The sequence below is a fragment of the Petromyzon marinus genome, chromosome 43 (genome assembly GCF_048934315.1).
Source record: "Petromyzon marinus isolate PM22_M1 ecotype Great Lakes invasive population chromosome 43, UKy_Petmar_22M1.pri1.0, whole genome shotgun sequence".
Classification (NCBI taxonomy): Eukaryota; Metazoa; Chordata; class Hyperoartia; order Petromyzontiformes; family Petromyzontidae; genus Petromyzon; species Petromyzon marinus.
This window is the reverse complement of record NC_133709.1, coordinates 17,602,165-17,626,169: the sequence shown is the minus strand read 5'-3', so window position 1 is coordinate 17,626,169 and position 24,005 is coordinate 17,602,165. Positions and strand designations below refer to the sequence as shown.

General features: G+C 50.7%; 2 protein-coding genes across 7 annotated transcripts in view; both read right to left on the bottom strand.

The window, feature by feature from the left end:
* Window positions 1-208: 208 nt before the first annotated feature.
* On the bottom strand, window positions 209-10,063 carry LOC142930829 (chitin synthase chs-2-like). 2 transcript variants are annotated; one of them, XM_076073889.1, is made up of 4 exons: window positions 6,382-10,063; window positions 3,614-3,724; window positions 3,020-3,222; window positions 209-1,990 (listed from the first exon to the last, which is right to left on the bottom strand). In XM_076073889.1, the coding sequence occupies exons 2-4, from the start codon at window positions 3,698-3,700 to the stop codon at window positions 1,837-1,839; spliced, it is 444 nt and encodes a 147-aa protein (XP_075930004.1). In that variant the 5' UTR covers window positions 3,701-3,724; window positions 6,382-10,063; the 3' UTR covers window positions 209-1,836. The 2 variants fall into 2 exon arrangements, with proteins under 2 accessions (XP_075930004.1, XP_075930005.1); XM_076073890.1 differs by lacking the exon at window positions 6,382-10,063 and having other exon boundaries at window positions 3,614-6,368.
* Window positions 10,064-10,588: 525 nt separating this feature from the next.
* CTSB (cathepsin B) overlaps window positions 10,589-24,005 on the bottom strand; it is a 33,194-nt gene continuing 19,777 nt past the window's right edge. For all 5 annotated transcript variants that reach the window (XM_076073886.1, XM_076073888.1, XM_076073885.1 and 2 more), the window contains 6 exons: window positions 17,730-17,841; window positions 16,984-17,185; window positions 16,455-16,598; window positions 15,099-15,215; window positions 12,800-12,928; window positions 10,589-11,376 (listed from right to left, as the gene is read on the bottom strand). In XM_076073886.1, coding sequence (XP_075930001.1) covers window positions 11,297-11,376; window positions 12,800-12,928; window positions 15,099-15,215; window positions 16,455-16,598; window positions 16,984-17,185; window positions 17,730-17,841 — 784 coding nt within the window. In that variant the 3' untranslated portion in view covers window positions 10,589-11,296. The remainder of the gene's footprint in view (window positions 11,377-12,799; window positions 12,929-15,098; window positions 15,216-16,454; window positions 16,599-16,983; window positions 17,186-17,729; window positions 17,842-24,005) is intronic.

Below are 24,005 nucleotides of genomic sequence, written 5' to 3'. Positions count from 1 at the left end.
TGTGGGAGTCTCACTGATTAACACTGAACCCTATGGGAGTCTCTTTGATTAACACTGAACCCTGTGGGAGTCTCACTGATTAACACTGAACCCTATGGGAGTGTCACTGAACCCTGTGGGAGTCTCATTGATTAACACTGAACCCTGTCGGAGTCTCACTGAATAACACTGAACCCTGTGGGAGTCTCACTGATTAACACTAAACCCTATTGGAGTCTCACTGATTAACACTGAACCCTATGGGAGTCTCACTGATTAACACTGAACCCTATGGGAGTCTCACTGATTAACACTGAACCCTGTGGGAGTCTCAATGATTAACACTGAACCCTTTGGGAGTCTCACTGATTACCACTGAACCCTATGGGAGGCTCACTGATTAACACTGAACCCTGTGGGAGTCTCAATGATTAACACTGAACCCTGTCGGAGTCTTTGATCAACACCGAACCCTATGGGAGTCTCACTGATTAACACTGAACCCTATGGTAGTCTGACTTTACCGAAAGAACCAAAGAGTATTATAAATATCTATAAATATATGTTGGCATATATATCTGATCATCAGTGAACATGAAATAAAACTCGTGTTCATAGCCCTGCACAAGTATCTGAGCCTTGGGACGCTAGTTCAACTCTCACTCATGGCCACCAACAATAGTGGTGATTATCTAAACCGGTTCTGGACCTCCCCTAGGTCGACTCAGCCTCAAATGATAAAATGGTGCGGTTATGCAGTTTGACTTGGTGCTGGCCACCCACCTTGTGTGCTGTGCCTGCCCTTATTAGGTGCTCAGTAACAGCTCCATAAGTCTATTAAAGCGATATGGGGAATCGTTTTCTGTGTTTGGTAGAGAAACCTTTCTTAAAACAAGATTTCCCATGTGGGTCGCTCGACCTCTAAATTAATCAGGCGTAAAAATGTGATTTGATCAACTTCTATGGTTAACGGGACAGTCTATGTGTGGGTGATGTTTACATCCACGATAGCATGGTTGGCTAAGTGCAGTGCAAAATAAATTGAACATACAAACAACAACAGGACGTTTCCTTCATCTGACCACTGCTACATAGAAGTGACTTCTCTGTCCGTGGCCAGGAGCAGCTTCAAAGCCCCTACATTTACTTTAGCCGATGATATCACAAGTGATGTCCACCGTTGTTGTTCAGCAGCCCTTTTGACTGCATTCCATTGTAATGAGAGGCTGCCCTGCTGCAATTAACACGTCACCACACTTGCGATCTAGAGGTCGATCCTTAGGCCTGGCATTTGGAGCGACGCTGCAAGCTTCTTAAATCTCGCTGCCTCTGTCCACCCAGCTGCGTAAATGGATACAGCACAGTTGGTCGATCGGCAGGTCGCATGCGGTGGTGGGGTAAAGCGTGGGTAACTCCCACCTCTTCCAACAAGGGAAGCATCTTGCAGGGCTGCACCTTTACTGACCGCACCGTCATTGATAAACCACGACGTGCATGGGTCCACGTATGACATGCGAGTAGGGGGTCCAGGTGCAGCGTGCGAGGATGCGAGGAGGGGATTCAGGTGCAGCGTGCGAGTAGGGGGTCCATGAGCAGCGTGCGAGGAGGGGGTCCACGAGCAGCGTGCGAGGAGGGGGTCCACGAGCAGCGTGCGAGGAGGGGGTCCACGAGCAGCGTGCGACGAGGGGGTCCACGAGCAGCGTGCGAGGAGGGGGTCCACGTTCAGCGTGCATGGAGGGGGGCCACTTGCAGCTTGTGAGGAGGGGGTCCAGGTGCGCCGTGAGTGGAAGGGGTCCATGTGCTGTGTGCGGGGAGGGGACCCACGTGCGGCGTGTGAGGAGGGGGTCCAGGGATCTGTTAGACAATCTCTCTGAGACGGCGCTGCTGAGCGTCATCGTCGTCTCCATCGTTGACAAATGCTTTGTTGTCTCGACCAACAGCACCCCTCTTTGACTGCTGGCCCGACGACGACGACTCCACGTAGGAGAGCACGTGCAGCAGCGTGAACAACCTGAACGGGGGCAGAGGGGGGGCACGGAGGGGAAGGGGGAGGGGCACGGGGCGCCACGGTGGCAAAATGTCAGGAGGTAACGGGACAGACCTAGGAGCCAATGGTTGACTGACTGAGATGACTGACAATGCACCAGCTGTGACCCCTACTGTGCCAAATTGTTGTGTTTAGCTGCCCGGTGCTCTGCTTATGGATGCGAGCAACGCTCCTCTGCCCTCCATTATTGCTGGTGGGCGACTGCCTCCAACTGCCAAGTAGCATCTCCTCAGGAGTGGCCGATCTTGAGACCGCTGGTACCAGTTATTGGCAAGTCCACTCATCTCTATATATCCTCTTGTACCATATCATTCCTTTTTTTCCCTAGCCCATGCCGTGCCCTTTTAGTCTGATCTATCCTGCCAAATAATAGCTGCTTTGCCATGCAGTGGCTGGGCATGGGGGCTACATGACCCAGCCAACACAGCCACGCTTGTGAGAGGAGCTCACCAATGGGAATGTGTCTAGATCTTTTAAGAATCTGTGAGCTCCTGACACAATCCAGTCTGGTTAAACCCAGGATGCATTGTAGGCAGGGTGACCTGAATGTTTCTAACCGGTGCAGATGTTACTTTAGACACCTCAACATCCTTCTCGAAATAATAAAGAAGGGAAGATATCAATGTGGTCAAAGAAAATCCGGAGCTTCGCATGGAATGACAAACCAAGTAGTTTCCACCCAGTGTTACACAGCCGATGAAAAGATAATGCTGCCCGACTGTTTCGGAGTGAGACCTCGGCTGCGAAACCGGAGCTGGTCATAAGCACACTGCCCACACTCACATAAAGGCAAAGACAAGGATCTCCTGGATAGCCTTAAGATACTGTTGGGGCAAGTGCTGTCAGCGAGTGGCACCTATGAAGGCCGGTACGGCACAAGGGGGGAGGTCCAGGACCATTTCAGATAATCGTTACTGTTGTTGGTCACTGAGTCGGCATGCCCACACACCCCCTATGGCCACGCATGGGTCGACCCCCTCCCCTCCTCCTCACCTGTGGTACAGCATGGCCAGGAACTGGACAATGAGCATGCTGGAGAAGGTGATGAGGAACATGAAGGCGAGGGGCAGCATGTCGATGACCGTCCCCTCGTTCTTCGTGCTCGGGATCTGGATGTAGAGGTCGGCTCCCACGAACTGCAGTGCCAGGGTCGCCACCAGCCACAGTGCATTGATCATGAAGTAGACGAAAGTGCCCTGCACGTTGGGACAGACAGACCAGGCCTGATTTACATTGCATTGGCCGAGTGGCGGGGGGGATGACCCCGGGCTGTTTATGGATCCCCTCTTTGTGCGTTCATTTTCCTCCCCCACTGTCCACTCTCGACGCCAAATGGTCACTTCTGTTGTTATTGTTTTATTGTTCATGTATTTTACAGGATTAGCGGATTATTGGAACAATTAACAATTAATTCGTAGGAATAATAAGGCATAGGTAATTCAATGTCGTTTAAATCTTCTTCTACCACATGCCAAGTACGGTAAGTACTCGCTTAACGCCTGCTGTTTGCACAACGCGTTGTCGCTGGAACGCAATTTTTCTGTTATCGAAGCATCTCCGGTACTCGCGATGACACGTTGCCAGTACCTTGTTTCTTATCTCGAAGAGTTCCTGCTTCACGCGTTTCCTGTCATCGTCATCTTCCTCCAGAAGCTTGAGGTAGTCACTGATCATGCTTTTCCAAAACTCGTCTTCCTCCTATACATTCCCATCCACGGGACAGAAGGTTCACTTTGTGCGATTGTCCAAATAACAACAACTTACTCCGATGAATAATATTAATATTGTAATAGTAATAGGTTTTACCCTTTTAACTGGCACAAAAACTGACACCTTTATTCAAAGCATCATGTTTGCAATAACCATAACACAAGCAATCAAAATGCAAACAAAAGAGACAACTCTGATAATAATATGCACTGTCCTTGAATTTGATTGGTCCACACCCGAGACGGCTTTTCTTAGAGCCTAGTCTCCACTAATTTTATTATCATAATCGGCTCGTGACATCACTACAGTAGTGTGGCCTTTATCAGCTGCTAGGATTTGGATATCCTTATTTACAAGCAGCTCTCTTAAGGCTTTTGCCTTGTTAAAGCTAATATTTACTTTTGGAAATTTGCAATTCTCAATTACTTTGGCAACCTCATGTCTAGTCATCTCTGCCTCATTATGTGGAAGGAGTCTAACTGCTGATTCTACCTCAGCAATTATCTCATCCACTGGAATTGTGCGTGGGGTAACGGTAAAGTTAAGGCCTTTAGAAAGGACAGAAATCATGTCACTGGTTAAAACAGTGTTAGTCAAGTTCATTACGGTTTTGTTTTTAAATTGTTCGTTTTTAGTAGGGATTTGTTTATTATGAAGTCTAGAAAATTTATTAATTTGGTTAGTTTTTGTTAGATTAAGATAATTCACTCCTATTGTGCTGTATTCTCTCTATTAATAATAATTCGCTAGCTTTGTGTAGTATTTGGTTAGCTTTAGAAGACTTTATGTGATGTGTTATTTTAACTGCGTTTGGTATTATCTTTGAATCTCTGCACCTTTTGAGGAACGCCAGTGAATATATCAATTTCATCCGCTTAATGCGGAGCTTCTCCAATTTTCTGGTTTTAAGAAAAGTATCCTCCCCATAGAGGTTAGTCAGTTTAACACGTAGGCTTTCGCGACCAATATTATTCAAACTGTAAATGTTGTGGATTCACTCTTCAACACACCGGTGGGCTAAAGTAGTGAATTATTTGTCTTTTGTCAACGTGACACTTTTTTTGCTGATTGGCCGTGTCGGGTGGTGGAGGGTTACGACACATTCATAAATAACGCGATCTAACCCAAAAACCTTTATTATAAATAGTATGGATCCTTGCAGTCACGAAAGCTTCAAATCTCGAAATGATTGCTTGTGTTGCAGTCGAAACGTCGTGATAATTGTATTGCTTCCCTTCTACGTGACTTTACCGAAAGAACCAAGAATATGAATCCCTGCAGTCACAAAAGCTTTGAATCAATATAGATGGACTCGTCTATCTGAACAAACTGTCAAATCGCTCTCCTTGGTGCTAACGTAAAAAAAGCCACTTTTTTCAAATTTTCTTGCTGTGGTTTTCACACCTGATGACGATTGCTTGTGTTGCAGTCGAAACGTCGTGAGAATTTTATTGTTTTATATTTTTATTATTTTATTGTTTCCCTTCTACGTGACTTTACCGAAAGAACCAAGAATATGTACTGTATGTTGAACTTCTTTCGCACTGTACGTAGCCAGCTGTGCTAATCGAGGGTACAGGGGAAGAACAAACTAAACACAAAAATAAGTTATAAATAAATAAGTTTTCAATCTAGATGATGATTTAAAAGTGCATATCTCCCAGTGGCTTCCTAATATCAGAAGGAAGAGCATTCCAGACGGCCCAGAGAAGCGTGTCTAAAAGCGCACGATGCGGTGACTGTCTTTGCTCGATGGCCAGCCAAAAGCCGCTGCTGCTGCGAGGATGACCAGAGTTTCCATGATGGTTTTACGCTCCTCGATGATTTCGGCGAAGTGTCACGGTTCATTAGTGATGTCGGTGCCAGTTCTGGTGATAGGAAACTTCTGCGGCATTCCCGAGTGACTATCTGAGCCGTGCGACCTGTTGTGGCGTCGTCTTTGCATTGCCGCGTGAGCGGCGTCGGCACGGCTACCAAATCACCACTACCGCCGGCACGGGGCACTGAGCCATCCTCCCCGTGGGGCCCAAGCTCCCCGGACGTCTGCACCATGCCATCGCCCTCTGAGCCGGGTGACGACGGCCCCCCAGCACACGCACTGGAGACACGCTTCATCGTCACACCGTAAGTTATGCTGAGTTGGCGACTTTGCGAATGCACCGGCATCCGTTCCACGGTTGGGGTGCGCTCGCCCTCCGGCATTTGTTTTCTTCGCGCTAATGGACTCGCCTTCGCGATTGCCCCCGATAAAGAATGTCGGTCGCGTCTTAATCAAACAAATTTTATCCACGCAAATGAATATCACACTGGCGGGGGACTATGTCACTCAGTTGACCTGGAAACGCCTGGGAATTCCCGCGGGAAGAGTCTATCGGCAGGGAAAGGGAGGTCTAGACCGCCACTCGTCAACATGCTGCCGCCGAGACCCTCACCAGGACAAGTGGACTGAGAAACGAACGAACGAATATTGTTTACTTGGAATGCCCCGCCATAGTATTCACTCACTCTTGTAGAGACGAGAGAGAACGATGCAAAGGCGCCCTGAGTAGGAACTGCAGACCAACAGTTAGGTAACCACATGATGAGCTGGTGCCAACGATTGCCCAAGCTCTGAAGGTGTTTTCGGCCAATTAATGAGCGTTTACCTGTATGTGGAAACTGGAGCATCCGGAGAAATCACCCGCATGCGAGGTGGAAACACTATCCCATACAGATGTAACAGGTGGAGTCCACAACTTTGATGTGCGGCCTCCTGGCAAGCCTGGGTAGGAACATAATCAAGGTTATTTTGGGTTAGATCGCATAAATATATCGTTAACTCGCAACCACCCAACACAGCCTCTCCCATACGCCACAACTCACTCGCCCACCGCAGCAGCCAGGGATTCGGTGATACATTCTTCCCTGTTCACTCGCCGTTATTTTGTGTACTGTATTGAACCGGACCTGGCTCATTGCATTTCGGACCAACACCACCTGACCAGTGAATTAAAACATGTACACCTGGCCCTCAAAAGGAATGGATACTCTGACCGTACCATCCGCCAAGCTGTCTCTCCCTCCATACAGAAACAACCACTTGATACTCCGGTCAAAACCATCACACTACCATATATAGCAGGCGTTACTAAAAAGATTTCCAAAATTCTAAACAAACACAAGATCCAGGTCCGGTTCAATACAGTACACAAAATTCGTGATCTGATCCCATCCGTGAAGGATGTCATTCCTGACTTACAGTACCCCGGGGTTTACAAATTAAGTTGTACCTGCGGTGATTGCTATATCGGGGAGACAAAGCGACATGTCTCTGACCGAATTCGCTAGCACAAATCAGATTTGAAACACGGCAGAACGAATTCTTCTGCCGTAGCTGATCACTATTACAACGCTGTGGGTGATCACGATATACTTTTCTCCGATACCAAGGTTCTTTGCAAACCCACGGGTTTTTATCAGAGATTTGTTCACGAGGCAATTCAGATCTACACACAATTTCAACCGAGAAGATGGTTTCAAATTAAGCAACCATTGGAAAGATGTTCTAAATCGAACCAAACATTAAACTAATTTTCAATGGTACAGTTTATTTTTCAAGTAGTGGTACCCAAAACTTTCGCAGCTCTTAAAAATTCCCTTTTCACACCATCAATAGGTAAACTCCCCCTCCCCCCCGCGCCAACCGGCATGTTCACCCGCATGTACACCACCTCTACACCGTTCATCATGCTAAGTCGGCCAATCAAATGCTAATTTTTATGCTAATTCCTTTGTCAAGGCACCTTGTTTCCTCGCACACAGCTTAAAGGTCGCGGTCTGAGCGTGGCTGTGTTTCACTCCAGCGCTGTCCTCGAGACAGCCTGGTCCCTTCACCTGATGGAGGCTGCTTGTGCTGTGGCCAAAACGTCGTGATTTTTGTTTTATTTTTTTACCTATGTGACTTTACCGAATAGAACCAAAGAGTATGGGGAAATCCTGGTTAGCTTATTTTCCTCCGCTTAGTAATATGCTTAAACCATGTCTCCGAATCACTGAAATTACACATCCTACATAATTTGCGTGCGTCGAGAGACGGGCGTTGCCCGTCGAATGACCATAGGCCGCCGGATGCACAGGCCGGCTACTTGGGGGGGGGAGGGGGAAGCCTGCAGGCGGGCATTGCGAGCGTCGAACAGGGTGCCACCAATGCACTTCGGCCAAGCACTTCATTTTTGAACTCATAAATGTAGATTTGGTGAAATTGGCTCTTTTGCTGATTATTTCGGCCTCAGTGAGAACAGCTCGACGTGTCAGGGAAAATGTGATGAATGTTTCAAGAGATTGTTTCTATCTCGTATTTGCACTCGATCAATATATGGTTGTCGTAACAAAAACTGGTCTCGCTTACATTTCTGTCATCCAAGTGCGTGTATGTTGAACTTCCTTCGCACCATACATAACCAACTGTGCTTATCCGAGGTGTGGTGGGAAGGGCAACTAAACACAAATCAGTTGTGCATGTTGAACCTACGATAGCTCGACAAAGCAGCCTATCATTTGGACGTTCATGAATTGGAACCTTAAGACACCTCTGCCGCTTACATTTGGTGGTCACACGTGGTGGTGGCCATGTGCTTCTTTGCCGGGCCGGGCCCAAAATTCGGTGGGGGGGGGGGGGGCAAAGAAAAATGCTCTCCCCCACCGAGAATGTCGGATCCAACAATGGGGGGTTGGGGGGGTGCCATCGTAAGCCACCTGGGCTGTACAGCGGAGTCAAAAGTGAGACCACTGCATTTACACCCCCCAACTCACCTGGGGAGTCGCCGTGTGCGTGTGTGGTTTGGTTTCTCAATCGCCCAGCCACGTGGAGGGGTAGCCACCACCAATATGAAACGCAACTTTATCATTTAATCCCGAGGCGGAGTTCGACTTCAATATATGGGGGGGGGGGGGTCGGGGGTACACTTTGTCTCCCACATTAGGCTTAGGAATCGTGGGTGCATATAAAAGGTTTTTTTATTTTAATTGTAAACTACTGCAGGCGGCAACTCGCCAGACTCGAGAAGCTGGCGCTGGCACGGTCCAGCACCTTGTGCCCATTTTAAACATGCTTCTTACCCCACACAGCGCCACTCCCTGGCAGACAGGTGTGGTGGGGGCACCTTTTTTATAGGACCTTTTTTTTTTTACCCAGTAGCAAAGTTATGATGTCTTGGAATTTACATTTGACTTCATTTTTATTTTAAAAAATATTCCAATAATTATCAATTTTTCGCTTATCTGTTGTTTATTAATAGGGGTTTTCCCCTTTTTTCTGGCAACAAAACTGAAACCTTTTTACAAGGATTCATGTCTGCATTAACCACAATACCAGTCAAAATGCAAACAAAAAACATACTATAATATATGCATTGTCCTTGAAACGGATTGGTCCACACCAAGGGACGGCTTTCTTTTGAGCCTCGACCCAATTGGTGCTCGACCAGATGACGCCAAAGGGCGTCATCTGATCAAAAGGCATTTTGGTACTGGAAAAGGAGGTCTAATGACTGTTGTTTATTATTGATGTATTTTACGGTCTTGTTGCGTATGTCGGAGAAGCAGGCGGTGTCGTTTTTTGTTGATGAAACCCGATTTCAGAGTTAGTTGACTCACCAGGTAATTCAAAATAAACTGATCAAGACATCGATTTGAGCAAAGTAAAAGAAAGCATATCCCAACAAATGCCACGGAACTCTCACTTTCCACACCAAAAAAATGCAATCCCAACAAGGGTGGAGGGGGAAGCCGCTTGTTAAAAATCATTGGTTATTTGTTTTATTAAAATCGTTTGTGCACGTGACATTTTTTTTTAATCAAAATGTTTTGGGACCAAACGGACAAGGCAGTTAAGGCAAGCGAGGCACGGTGGTGGCGTGGTCACGTCCACAGGGCCAGCAGCTGAAACGAGGTATCCTCCACTCAAAGACAAAGATTCCCCTGCCGGAAAGCCTCAGCAGACTGTTTGGGCAAGTGCCGTTAGGGAGTAGCAGCACCTATGAAGGCCGGCACGGTGCACGAAGGGGGGTGGGTGGTTCCGCCCTTTGTCTCCCCAGTGGCGATGTTCATTACACACCGCACCAGGTATGCATGAGGCCGAGTCGACCTAGAGGGGAGGCTCAGAACCGGTTCAGATGATTGTCACTGGTGTTGGCGGTTGCCATGAGCGGGAATCGAACTTGGCTTGCCAGGTTCATCATGCCGACCTCTACGCCACCACTACCCACACACGTCAGCTGCGCTGAGACAGTGCAGAGCTGGCCCGGCATGGCTCAGGAAACGGGGGCGAGGTTGTCTTTCCACTGCAGCCGTTGCACGGTCTGGTTCCAGCTCAGCATGGCAAATAGCCAGTGGAAAAACCACCTGCATCGTGGGGATCCAGATGCGCCAGTGGATAAGTTGTATTAGAAGCTGGCAAATCCAGGTAATGCCCACTGAGCTATGTAGCTCTCATCAGAAGTGACTTGGTCATCACAAATGAAAGCGTGCCAAAGTGGCTGTCACGTGGGTTTTCCCATCCACTATTTACACTCAACGTGCGTTTTGAATATTTGGCTGCTTATAATTCCCCACGTGTCGCGACCACGGAGACACCGCAAACGCCAAATATACAGCAGGCGTCAGGGGTCGGGATGGAACCCACGATCTCCTGTATACCGGGTGAGGTAGTTAACATTTCCTATCCACAATCTGGTGTTGGCCGTGAGTGACAATCAACTCAGATCGCCAGGTTCGTAGTGCAGCACAGCACTGACCGCTCGCTGCATTACCGCTCCCCACACTGATCTGACACGTGCTTACACACGCCATTCAACATTTGACAATTAAAACAAATTCACACAAAGTAAACTTTATTATTTGTACCATACCCCTTATTATTAAAACCAGAAATTGTCTTTTTTAAAACGATTACCGCCATTTACATTTTTTTGCAAAACGTTACAGACTACAGGTGACCCAACAAAAGGGCTTCTTACAGGTTTCCCACACTCTATGTGGATCCGGTCCATGAAATTTCAGGCCATATATGTCAACACGCGACCAGCCCACCTCATACCCAAAATTCCCCAATATTATTAAACACAGTTTGAATAATCAGAATCTTGAATCTTTAGTTATCCTGGAGGAATGCGACGAACTACGAAGTCTCTATCAAAATTTGTCCAGTGGAACATCTGCGGAAAAAATCGTCCGAATTCACACACGTATGCGGCGGCTAAGCGGCTGGACGTGGGACATTGCGCGCTGCTCGGCACGCAGCCAGCCATGTCCCCTCGTGCGTGCGGCGCATCGTAGGGTTGGGCCATTGTGTGGTGCCGAGCCATGCCGCATCTCCTTAGCACGCTGATTTTTTGGGAAAGTATCTACGACCGATGTAGAGCGAGGGAAACCTGCACTTTAAAACGATGGCTGTGCGGAGAGCCCCCGGCGGTCATGCCGACCGTCGCCGGACCGGGCCCAATGGTCACGACCCCGCTGCCCCTGCTGCCACCCACTCCATCACCCCCCCAACTCCCCCCCAACCGCGGCTCATTGCCACGCTCAGCCCAGGCTGGGCAGCCCAGCTACGATCTCGTCCTCGATCCCGCACTCGTTGCTCCCGCGGAGGATCTTAAAGTAGCCTGTTAACCGGAGGACCGGCCATGAGGAACACACAAAAACAAAGACACACGCACAAATCAGGGGTGAGTGAACACCCAAACCGCTGTTTTAGTTCATTTTTGTCTTTGTCCGCCAACAACCCCCCTCGGCCGCCCCACCGTGTGATTGTAGCCAACTGTGCCGAAGGGTCCACTGGGGCATGTTGGTGGTGGCGTACGTTTGTGTACGGTTGTGTGCGTGTGATCTTTGCCTTTGCGGAGGGGTAGTGTAGCGGTGAGCTCGCTGCGCTACAAACCCAGGTATTCCAGGTTTTGATTCCCACCTCATGGCCAACACCGGTGACAATTATCTGAACTGGTCCTGGGCCTCCTCCTCTGGGTCGACTCGGGCTCAAATGAGTACCTTGTGCCATGGTGTGTAAACATCGGCACTGGGGAGACAAAGACAGTCGGATGTGGTGCTGGCCACCCACTCTTTCGGAGACTGTTCCAGCCATCATAGGTGCATGCTGACAGTACTTGCCCCAAAGGGCTATAAGGGGCACCTTTGTCCATCTTGTGTTTTTGTGTGGAGAGTCTGTCCCATGACCTCCTGCCAGCGAGCCTTCCACACTTCACGTAAAAGTGTGGAAAGTGCACCTATCCTGGCACACACGGTTGTGCTGACGTCACTGTCGTTTAGCGGCCAATTTGAGGCTGTCGTTATTGTTGTTGGAGGGGATACTTTGGTGTGCGCACGTGTCGTCATGTGTTGTGTGCGAGCCCGCGTGCGCATCGGTGGTGTACCCACACGTTTGGCGGTGTGTTAGCATGTCCCCCTGCGTATGCATCTGCACGCGTGTCAATGCATTTGTGTCTGGCGGAGTGCATATGTGAGCATACGTTGGTGTATGTGCGCGACTATGCAGTGTGCGTGTCTGTGGTGCGTGGTGTGTGTGGTACATGGCGTGTGCATGGTCTGGATGTCGTGCGTGTCCTTGCGCCGGTGTGCGTGTCTGTGCGAAGGAGGAGGCTCCTGAAAGACGCTGGTACTGGGCAGATGGAGGTAGTCGCTCTCCAGCAACAACGGAGGGCAGAGGAGCGACGCTCGCATCAACGAGCAGAGCGCCGGGCCGCTAAAATGCAGCAACTTGGCACAGTAGGGGGTACAGCTGGTGCATCTACCGGTCATCTCAGTCGGCCAATCCATGGGACCTGCTGGGTCTGTCCCGAGACCTCCTGTCAGCGAGCCTTCGACACTTCACGTGGCCTCAGTGCACCTGGCCTGGCACAAGCGCCGTGGTGAGGTCACAGCCACGGGGTCACTTAGTGGCGCATGGCGGGTATTGGTGTGTGTGTGTGTGCACTTGGCATGCGTGGTGTGTGTGCGTGTCCGTGTCGGTGTGTGCACTTGGCATGCGTGGTGTGTGTGCGTGTCCGTGTGTCGGTGTGTGTGCGTGCTTACCATGGTCGCCCCAGTCAGCGTTCCAGGAGTTGGCCACTAGCCAGTAGGGCACTCCGCCCTCCACCCCCCAGCCCAGGATCTTGATGGCGTGGCCCCCCAGCTCCTCGCCCGCCACGTGTTGGTACACTCCTGCAGCACCACCACACCACCACAACCATCACCTGCACTATTCAATTCCTACACAACCAACAGAGTTAACCCCTACACACCACTGTGTTAACTCCTATGTAACCAATACCACAACACTATCACCACTGTGTCAATCCCTACATAATAATAACACCACCAAATCCTACAGGTAGTCACCAATGTGTGTAGACCGCTTACACATCACCACGTCTCAACAGCCCCCCTGCAGACCACCACCGTGCGTCAAATCCCACAGCATATAAAATAAAAAGATCCCCCGTAGCCTTTAATATATTAGACTGTTGGGGCAAGTGCTGTTAGCGAGCAGCCCCTATGAAGGCTGGCATGGTACACGCAGGAGGGGGCTATCCAGCACCACGCCCGGCCGGCCACCTTTGTCTCCCCGGTAGCGATGCTTACACACTGCACCAGGTACTCATTTGAGGCCGAGTCAATCTAGGGGAGGGGCTCAGGACCGGTTCAGATAGCCGTCACTGGTGTCGTGGTGGCCGTGGAGAAGGGTTTCGAACTTGGAATACAGTATCTTAATTTATCAGCCTTGAGAAATCCGATGAGCTACGAAGCTCTTTCACAGATGTCCATTGGGGGGGCAGGGGGTGTTGGGCAGGCGGATAGGCAGGGCCGGATTAAGATTCTTGTAGGCCTCAGGTACTTCTGGTTCTTGTAGGCCCTATGCACTTCTGTTTTGTAGGCTCTCAGTGATAACTTTCTACGGTTTTGGCACCGCTGCCCCATGTCACTACTGCCGCCGCTGTCACTCACTAAAGCCGATTTAAAAAAAAAAACGTCTCCGATCAACCATAGGACAGCAACGCCTCCTTGTCCTTCTATTGCACTGCTGCTCTATATTGAGAATTAGATGTGTGAAAAACAACACCATGAAAATATGCCACTTTGCTAATTTTGCAATGAACAAAAATCTCGATAAGTTCATCTCCTGTTTCATTTCTCTTACGTTATAAAAAAACGACTGACACGACTGTCTCTTTGTATGAAAACGGTACCTATCCTTGATATATATATAAATTTATTCAAGAGGATATCTTGGTTACATTTTTTGTTTATCATACAATAATAAACAGTAAAATCGTTTTTTTCTAAGGCCCTAGGGACAGTGCCTACTGTGCTGCCACCGCAACCACGTGTTCAGTGCCCCCTTGCTACAGGTGAGAGCTGGGGACACTTGGGAGAGCCAGGGCTCCTCTGGGACGATGGATCCGAGGACAAGGCAGGGATTCCTCTAACGATCACTCCACCCCCCCCTCACCGGCCCAGAGACGGCAGCAAATCGAATTAAGTCGTCATGTCGTGGTGCATAAATCAACTCCGGTGGTCATCCTCGCAGAAGCGGCTTTTGGCTGCGAATCATTTAACAAATATGGTGGTTACCGCATCATCGCGCGGCGCTTTCAAGATGCACGTCTGCGGCCATCTGGAACACTCTTCCAATATTCGGAAGACACTGGAGCTATCCATTTTTAAATCATCGATATTTACAAGCTAATTTCTTTAGAATTGCTTGTTGTGTTTAGTTTGTTCTTCCCCCCTCACCTCTGATTAGCACGGCTGGGGCTACGTATGGTGCGAAAGAAGTCCGACACATACGTAGCAAACGTGCCAATTCGATTTGGTCGCTTGGCAAAACCAGAGGCGGGAGAATGGTTGAACGGCGAGGAAAACAAATTTTATCGCGACCATTCCGCTGGAAGGTGGCATCCAGCATCGTCAAGTGTCGAGCCGAGAGTGCCACGCAAACGCCCGAAGATGCTGGGTGTACGTCTCCGGTGAAACGTCGGACAAAGATGATCACATTTTTTTGTGGCTTGGCCTTTTCAACGTTCCTCCCTCCCTCATCGTCATCTTGCACTCGGTCGTCACAAACCTGCAGCCATGTAAGTAACTCGTGCAATTTGTACTTCTCTCCTTGATGTATATATGTAATCCCTATTTCGTACCGCTATCGTTTTTGTTATTGTATTGTTTGAAAAAAAAAGGAAAAAAACAAGGAACCTATCTATGTGACTTTACCGAAAGACCCAAAGAATATTAATTAAGGAAAACACAACAAAGAAAAACCAAACAGCTTCAGAGCTCATTTTATTCCTCTATCTGGTCTAAACATAACAAAGTCTTCCCTATCAGAACTCACCGGACTTGTACTGTGGGAAGTCGGCGTAGACGGTAAAGGCGGCCTCCACGGGGCCGTTGTCGAAGATCTCCTGCTTGATCTGACTCTCGTCGGAATCGATGTTATACGCCTTCTTACCTGCGGGCGGGTGCATCACACGCACGCGAACACACCACATACACACACCACACACAAAGGTGGGGAAGAGTTGGAGATGTAAGCAATGGTGATGTTATTCATTATTCATATAACATCACCATTGAGTGGTGGCCATGTGAGTGATGACACCGAGTCTCAGGAGACGGCCGAGAGCAACGCTCACCACCAACGACAAACGTCCAGCCCATGCCCTTCAACATCACAACCACCACCGCCACTATCATCACCAAAAAAGACAAAGATCCCCGTGTAGCCTGAACATACTGGTGCGGCAAGTGCCGTTTAAGCGAGTAGCGCTTCCTACGATGGGGTGAGGGGGGGGTCAGTACCATGCCTGGCCGCCTTCTTCTCCCCGGTGGCGATGCTTGTGGCGCACGCCTCACCGGAGCACTCGTTTAAAGATGCCAGGGTCGACCTCGGGGAGGAGGCCCAGGACCGGTGTGGATATTCATCACCGGTGTTTAGGTCCCAAACAAGAATCGAACGTGGACCCCCCGCGCTGCACACAAGCGTGCGCGTAGATATTTACGTGCGTAGATGTGTGCATGGAGATGTGTGTGCACGTTCGCGCGCGAGCAGTCATGGCCGCGCATGTGTCGGCGTGCGCGTGAAGGCGGCCGGGCGTGGTGCGGTTCCAGCCTTCATGGAGGTGCTCGTTAACTATAAACCAAACTATAAACTTTTTATTTTACCAGGTTAGGCCCACTGAACTATGTAGATCTTTTTCAGAAGCGCCCTGGCCACAAATGACCTGCCAACCCCTTATCAGTGCCTACATTATTACAGGCCAGTAGTTCAGACCTCGTTGGCCACACAAATAGACGAAAAAAGTTTGCCCGTATTGAAACGGCTGTACGTCGTATAGACCTGAAAACTATTTCCTTGTACAAGAGTACAGGTAAACCGTATGGATTGACAGCTACGTAACAGCCAAATACTCTTAAACGTGTGATGTTGATTCTAAATGTGGAGGGAAAAACTGGAGGACCCAGAGAAAAATCCATGCTACCATGGGGAGTGAGAAACACGCAAACTCAAAATATACAGCAGGTGTCAGTGTCGGGAACAAACCCACGACCCCACGACCTCCTGTAAATCAGGTGAGGTAGTTAACATCCCCCCCAAAAAGACTGTTCAGTCTATAGGCGGGGGTTTTTGTCTTTGTAGAGATGTTTGCACGCAGGCATGCAAATGTGTCGTGCAGGTTTGTCCGCATACCAAAGTACTTGTCGGCCTTGTAGTGCGGCGTGTATCCCGGCACACACTCGTGCACGCACTTGGGCGTGGGGCCCTCCCCACTGCACGGCGGGCGCGAGCCATTCACATGGTGCTCACACGGCTTGATGGAGTAGGGGCGGCACCCTGCAGCGCGTCACACACGAGCAGCGTCACGCGAGCGTAGTCACACCGCGAGCCGCGTCATACACACACGCACATCGCCACACGCTACTCGCCCCGCACAAGTCACACTCGCCGAAAACACACGCACACACCAGGACGCAGCATCGCACACTGGCAAGCACACCATCGTCACACCACACACGGTCACACACGAGCAGCCGTAGGAACGTATCATATTTTATCAACTCAAGGGAATGGAAGGTGAGGTCAGGCAAAATCAGGGGAGACCAAGTAATGTTAGATCAAGCCAGGTTAGAGCAGGCCAAGGCAGGGCAGGGCAGGCAAGGCCACAATCAGGGCAGGCCATGGAAGACAAAGCCAAGGGGGGCAAGCAAGGGGCAGGTACCCTGTCCACTGCTGTACTGGCCGCCGGTGACCAGGCCGGTGCTGGTCCAGAAGTTCCAGGCCTGGGAGGGGTAGCCGCCATCGCAGCCCATGCCGCACTCATCGCAGCAGGAGAGCAGGTCCTCGGCCGACACGTGGGGGTTCACCTGGCCCTTCGAGTGGATGCAGAAGCGGTCGGACATGGCTTCCACGGCGCCAAATGCCTGCACGGGGAGGGGGGGGGAGACGCATGCATGCAGACACACGGGGAGAGGTAACGAGCGTGAACACACCACGTGTCAACGGTGAGGAGGTCCAGCATGCAAGCTGCACAAGAGTATCATTAAAATGACGATAATAAAAACGTCAACTTGCAACACCGCGACACCGCTTCGCAGTATTCGCTCACTCACTCTCGTAGAGAGAGAGAACGACCCGGAGGCACAAGGTGGAGGAGAAAACACAGACGAGCGAGGGAGGCAGCAGCCACACGGCGAGTCGCCACCAAAAACTGGGCGCTACGGTGGCGAGATGTGAACTCGCCACTTGGGAGACGAAGGTGGCCGGGCATGGTGCTGGTCACCGAGCCCGTCGTGTGCCGTGCCGGCCTTCATAGGTGCTGCTCGCTATCAGCACTTGCCCCAACAGTCTATTAAGGCTATACGGCACATCTTTGTCCCGTATATGCATGTGTGTGTGCATGCGTGTGTGCACACACACGTGAGTGTGCGCGTGTTGGTATGCGTGTCCGTGCGTGCGCATGCTTACCCAGCAGGAGCCGCAGGAGCCTTGGTCGCGCAGCTCCCCGATGGTCGGGCAGTTGGGCCACTGCGTGCGTGCGTCGAAGCTGTCGGGCAAGCTCTGGGACACCTTGTGTGTGCTGCACACACAACACAATAACACGCGTGACAAACAAGCGCACCACAACCACACGCGTTACACCCTACCCGTGTAGCCTTAACAGACTTTTGGAGCAAGCGCTGAAGGCGAGCGCCTATGAAGGCCGACACTGCACACGAGGGGGTAGGTGACCAACACCACGCCCGACTGCCTTTATCTCCCAAGTGGCAATGTTTACACACCAGACCAGGTTACTCATTTGAGGTCGAGCCAACCTAGAGGAGGCGCAGAACCGATAAAAGATAATCGTCACTGGTGTTGGTGGCCGTGAGTGGGAATCGAACTCTGGTCGTCGGGTTCGTAGCACAGCGTGCCGACCGCTCCACTACAGACACGTACACACACCATTACACACGTGCTCTCTTAAGCACACACATGACACAATAGCTTGTAGCAGTGGTGATGTCACAACAACCGAGTGGCAGTACCATCACCATGGCGCTTGTGCCAGGCTGTCTCCACTTTGAGGCCACGTTAAGTGTCGAACGCCCGCTGGCAAGAGGTCATGGGACAGACCCAAATGCCATGGGTTGACTGACTAAAGGTCACTCAACCACGGTGATAACCACCGCCATTCGCCACTAAGTGGCGGTGACGTCACCATGGCTCTTGTCCCAGGCTGTGCGCACGTTGAGGCCACGTGAAGTGTCGAACGCCCGCTGGCAGCAAATCACAGGGCAGACCCAGGTAGCATCCTTCACGAGCCTCTTCCACAGAGGCCGATCATGACACCACTGGTACCAGTCATCGGCCAGTCCACTCGGCTCCACGTCTTCCCATACCACATCACTCCATCTCTTCTCTAGCCCGTGCCGCGCCGGTTTAGCCCTCTATCTGGCCGAACAAAATCTGTTTAGGCATGCGGTGGCTGGGCATGCGGGCTACATGACCCAGCCAACGCAGCCTTGCCTGGCGAAGGAGCTCACCGATGAGACTGTCCAGATCTTTCAAGGATTTGTGAGCTCCTCACACAATCCAGCCTTGTTAAACCCAGGATGGATCGTAGGCAGGCCAGCCTAAATGTTTCTAACCGGCGAAGATGTTCCATTAGGGGGGTTCACGGTTCGCAAGCATAGCGAAGGGAGGGCATGACTGTGGCCGAGAAGACCTGAAGCTTAGTGCGGAGCGTCAGACCAGGTAGCTTCCACACAGCGTTACGTAACCGATGAAAAGATAATGCCGCTCGACTGATTCGGAGTGAGACCTCTGCTGTCAAACCGGAGCCGGTCATGAGCACACTGCCCAGGTATGGGAAACTCTCCACAACTGCCCCATCACCAATTGGGAGTTGTGGGGGTGGAGTGTCCGATGGTACAAAATACCCAGGCAGGTGCATAGTTTTTGTGGGGCTGATGGAAAGGCCCCACACCTCTTAGGTGACACGTTCCAGGTTCAGCAGCAGCACCTGCAACTCCTCCGAGTGAGCCGTAATTATCAGATCATCGGCATACATAACATGGTTGACCAATAGGGAGCCATCCCTTGACCGCACCCGGGCATCGATCAGCCTCCCATTGTACCTGTACCAGATGAAAATTGTTCCGGTACAGCCATCTAAGGCTTCACGAACTACGCGATCTAAATAGATGTCAAATAATGTGGGAACCAGAGGACATCCCTGTCACACCCCAAGGTGAACAGGGAAAAGCTCCAAATCCTAGGCACGTAGTTTTACCCGGGCCTGCTCACCATAATGAAGGTCCTTCAAAGATCGTGAGCAGAGAGTCAGGGACTCCGAAAGCACGAAGAACACCCCAGAGTCCAGGCCTACTGATGATATCATAGGCCTTGACTAGGTAAATAAAGCAGAGATGTAGGTCTTGTTGGAATTCTCTATACCTCTGCTGTAGCAGACGGACAGGACTGCCCTTTCCTGAAATCGCATTGGGGCTCCACGAGCCTCTCCTCAGCGTGCCTGGCAAGGCGATGTTGAATAATCCTTGCCAGGACTTTTCTCGGCACACTGGAGGAATGAGATGCCCCTGTAGTTGTAACAGTCTGTGCGGGCCCCCTTCTTAAAGAGGGGGACCCACCAGGGCATCCTTCCAATCCTGTGAAACCCATCCAGTGGTTCAGATTGTTTTTATGATTGTCATGTAGGGCAGTCTGTGCACAAATGCCATCCTCAGCATTTCGCTTGAGAGATCATCTCTGCCCAGTGCCTTTCCTGGTCTCAGACTCTGGATCGCCTTCAGTACTTCCTTAACAAATGGCACCTCAGTCAGCCACTCGCAGGGGGTGACTACCTCTTCCAATATTTGAGGCACTGCAACCTCAGGAGGGTCATCCCCACTTTGCCCCAGGCCGAGGAATTTCCCCTCCCCGAAGACCTCAGAAATGCTCAGCAAACCTGTTCCTGGGGGTCGGAGATTGGATCACCGTTCTTTCCCCTAATGATGGTGATCGGGGTGGCACTGCAAGTTACTTTTTTGATGGCATTAAAGTGAATTGTGATCGCGGGCCATTGAGGCAGACTCCATCGCCTCAGCAACCCGCGATCACCACCCATCCTTGCAGCGCCTCACAGCTCTCCGAACCTCCGAGCTAAGGCTGCGGTAAGCCTCCTCATTCTCTGATGTGGGATGCTGTAGACGATGAGAGTGGGCCTGTCGCTTTTTATCAGCCAGCACACCTCTGTCAGCCAGGGTCTCTGGGGAGGTCTGGGCCGTGTACCCAAAGCAGCCATTACAGCTGCATGAGCCACAGTCCTAAACCTCGGCCATTTCCCCTCCACATCAGCTGCAAGCGATGATGAAATTATTGATTGCAACTTTCATCAGTTAGCTGAGACCAGGCCACTACGGGTTTGAATGGGGTCCTGGGTGTACACCCACCACTGGAGTGCAAGAATGGCAGGCGCATCTTACAAATGACAAGTCGATGGTCAGTGGGCAGATCAGCTCCACGGTAGGTCCTGGTGTCAAGGACATGGGCCCGCATCCGCTGTTCCGTCACTATATAGTCCAGCAGATGCTCTTGCTTGGACCCAGCATGCATCCATGATGTTGTGTGGATGTGCCGATGCCGGAACAGTGTGTTGGTAATTAAAAGCCCATGGGCTGCACAAAAGTCTAGCAGCCTTCTACCGTTGTTATTGAGCTGATCTGGCCCATGCCTTCCAATCACGCCACACCAGGTGCCAGCATCATGACCAACTCGGGCATTGAAGTCACCCAAAAAGATGACTCTGTTCCGAGGGGCCACTTTAGCCAGCACCTGTGACAGGTCATAGAAGGCATCCGACTCATCGGCCTTGCCTGCATCCCTCCACGGATGTTCGTCTTCAGTGGGGGCATAAGTAACCACGACCACCACTCCGCCTCTGGTTGATGGGAAGGAGAGCTTACAGCTTTCCGCACCTCACCGCACACACACACACAATTGCACGCAAATTTCAATCACACGCACATAACACAACAAGTGCTGTTCACCACCAAAAAAAAAGCAAAAATTCAGAGTGGCCACCATCAGATTCCTCCAGCAGGTGAACTGCGTCAACAGCTGCCCAGGAGAACAGGTCCTCCTCCATCCCTCCTCCATCCCTCCTCCATCCCTCCTCCATCCCTCCTCCATCCCTCCTCCATCCCTCCTCCATCCCTCCTCCATCCCTCCTCCATCCCTCCTCCATCCCTCCTCCATCCCTCCTCCATCCCTCCTCCATCCCTCCTCCATCCCTCCTCCATCCCTCCTCCATCCCTCCTCCATCCCGAGGTCGTAGCGATGGCCACACACAGCTAATATGAGTCTGCTCCCTCGTGCGGCGGTGGTGACTCCAGCTCGCTATTGCAGATGAGGATGACCGCTGGCCCGGTTAAACAAAGATCCTGAACTTGATTTAACTTCACAACCGTTCCGGACCAGCACACCAAGGTTAACGGCCGAGAAGGTCACGCGGACCTCCGTGCACCACGAGTCTCTCTCTCTCTCTAACACGTAGTAGTAGGGGGCTTTCACGACCGAATACTATGCATAATGAGGTTATTGGGTTCGATCGCATAAACAGGAGGATGTATCCACAATTCTGTCTGTGGCCTGATGAGGTCGGTTGTGATTTGTTTACCTTTCTTGTACTTTGCACTCCAATCATGTTTTTGTACCATTTGTTTTTGTTGTAACGTTCTTACCCTACTGTCTGTGTGCTCGCACACTTGCGAAGGATTTGGCTCTCAAATGGTGGGGTTTAAGTTATTAAAAAATAGCCAGGTACCATGCCGTAAGCCCCGTGGTGAGCAAGCGGTATTCCTTTTTCCCATCCCTCAACTTTAAAGTAGTTCAATTAGCGATTTAGTGAGATTTATCGTTATTTATTACACGCGCTCGACCATACCAACTCGCATGCCTTCGGTGGGGGGACGGCCCTTACCAAGTCACACGCATGGGGGTGAGGGGGACATTTTCTTGAGTGTTAAAAATGCAATAAAATACGCAAAACGATGCTTGCAGTTACTACTATAAAGTTCGTAAATGTTACCACTATAGGCCGTAGATATTACTGCAGAGCAGGCGGGGGGATCGTGGCTGGGGGGGGGGGGGTTAGCAGCCCAGCCCCAGCCTGCCAAGGTGCCACCTCAGTGGGCTGGGCAATCTAGGTGAGGCCGGGGGCTCTGCACGGGGCTAGGCCTCAACGGCCATGTTAAGTACAATTTTATTGCTTTCGCTAAACTCACATTGATAGGAAAATATTATTTAAATAATCACCTTGCAAATATTACATTAATAATTTGGAGTGCAGACAACTAATATTTATATTTCTTGCTTCTTTCGCTAAACTGACGTACATAGAAACCTACTAGCGGGAAGTACCTGGCGTCGCCAGGGCAAAAAAGACAACCGCCATCCGCCACTAAGTGGCGGTGACGTCACCACTACGCTTGTGCCAGGCCAAAAAAAGACACAGACTTACCCGCACACACACACATGGACTGACACACACAGACATCGACTTACACACATTTTAACTTTAAGAGCAGGTTGGCAGCAAATGGGTAACTTTGGCACAAAACAAAGAACACCATCAGGGTGGTATCTTGTGGAGCCAGGACCTGTTGTTGGTCATTTCCTTTGGTGAAGTATATGCGTTGACCATTTTCGAGTTGAACTGCCAAATGGACGACTGTGGGGGAATGGGGGAGCCAAGAATTATCCAAATGGCCTCATGGCTACTGATGTATCTTCCTTGGACAAAAAGTTTAACCTCATCCACACTTTGCCCTTCTTTTTGTAAGGCTAAGACAGGCATGTCAGAGCCGTTGTTGATGTATTTGCAAACATATTTGATGGCTTGCACAGAATTGCAGAATTCCACATTAATGTGAGCCTCGGAGATTTCGTATCAAATGGGTTTGCGCCATACGAATGCGGACGCGCTTCGCGGTTACCACCACGCGATGAGTACGCATGACTTTCCGGCTCGGGGCGCAGTAAGCCGAAGTCGAGGCTGTATCTCCGACGGCTGTCGCATCCGCGGGGGGTGTGGGCCCTGACATTCCAGGGGGTCCTAAAAGGTGCGATACCACACTTGGTCTAGACCACGCAGAATAGGGGCGCCTGCAGGTAGAGGACGCCTTCTTATTAAAACTGCGGAGGCGTGTTCGGGACACTGGGGTAGGGACGAACCAACGGGTGGTTGCCCCTGTCATCCTTAAGGAGGGATTGTTGATGTACTGGGACGGCAGGTTGCGCCATTACGCTATTGTAGTACCCACTGCCATGTGCGGCAGAATCATCTGGGCCATGCATGAGCGACTGCTGCACCTCGGGGTACATAAGATGCTCGCAACCCTCAACTACATTTTTTTTGGCCCGGGATGGCAGGGGACGTTGCCAAAGTGCTCAAAGGGTGTGTGCAATGCGCGCCGTCGCAAACCCCTACCTAAATTGGGCTGTCCCCATTTGAAATCCATTCAAGTACCCCTCATAAACGAACTGGTCGCACTGGACGTTCTGGGGCCCTTTCCGACTATACTTATTGGTTGGCGTTGAGTATTTTTCCCGCTGGCCCATGGCCTGGCCACTCCCCAATCAGTTGGCGGCGGTTATTGCCGAGGCGTTCCTTCACGGGTACGTGTTGGACAAGGGGGCTCCAAAGCGCCTCCTCACTGATGAAGGCAAACATTTATCCTACAAATTATTGAAAGAGGTGTG

Bases quoted from the DNA above. Each gene is read 5' to 3' on its own strand.
- LOC142930829 (XM_076073889.1), bottom strand. From the start codon at position 3,700: ATGATCAGTGACTACCTCAAGCTTCTGGAGGAAGATGACGATGACAGG. The intron at 3,223-3,613 runs GTACTGGCAACG...CCCAACGTGCAG, and splicing joins TCTTCGAGATAAGAAACAAG to GGCACTTTCGTCTACTTCAT. The intron at 1,991-3,019 runs GTGAGGAGGAGG...GCCCCCGTTCAG, and splicing joins CTGGCCATGCTGTACCACAG to GTTGTTCACGCTGCTGCACG.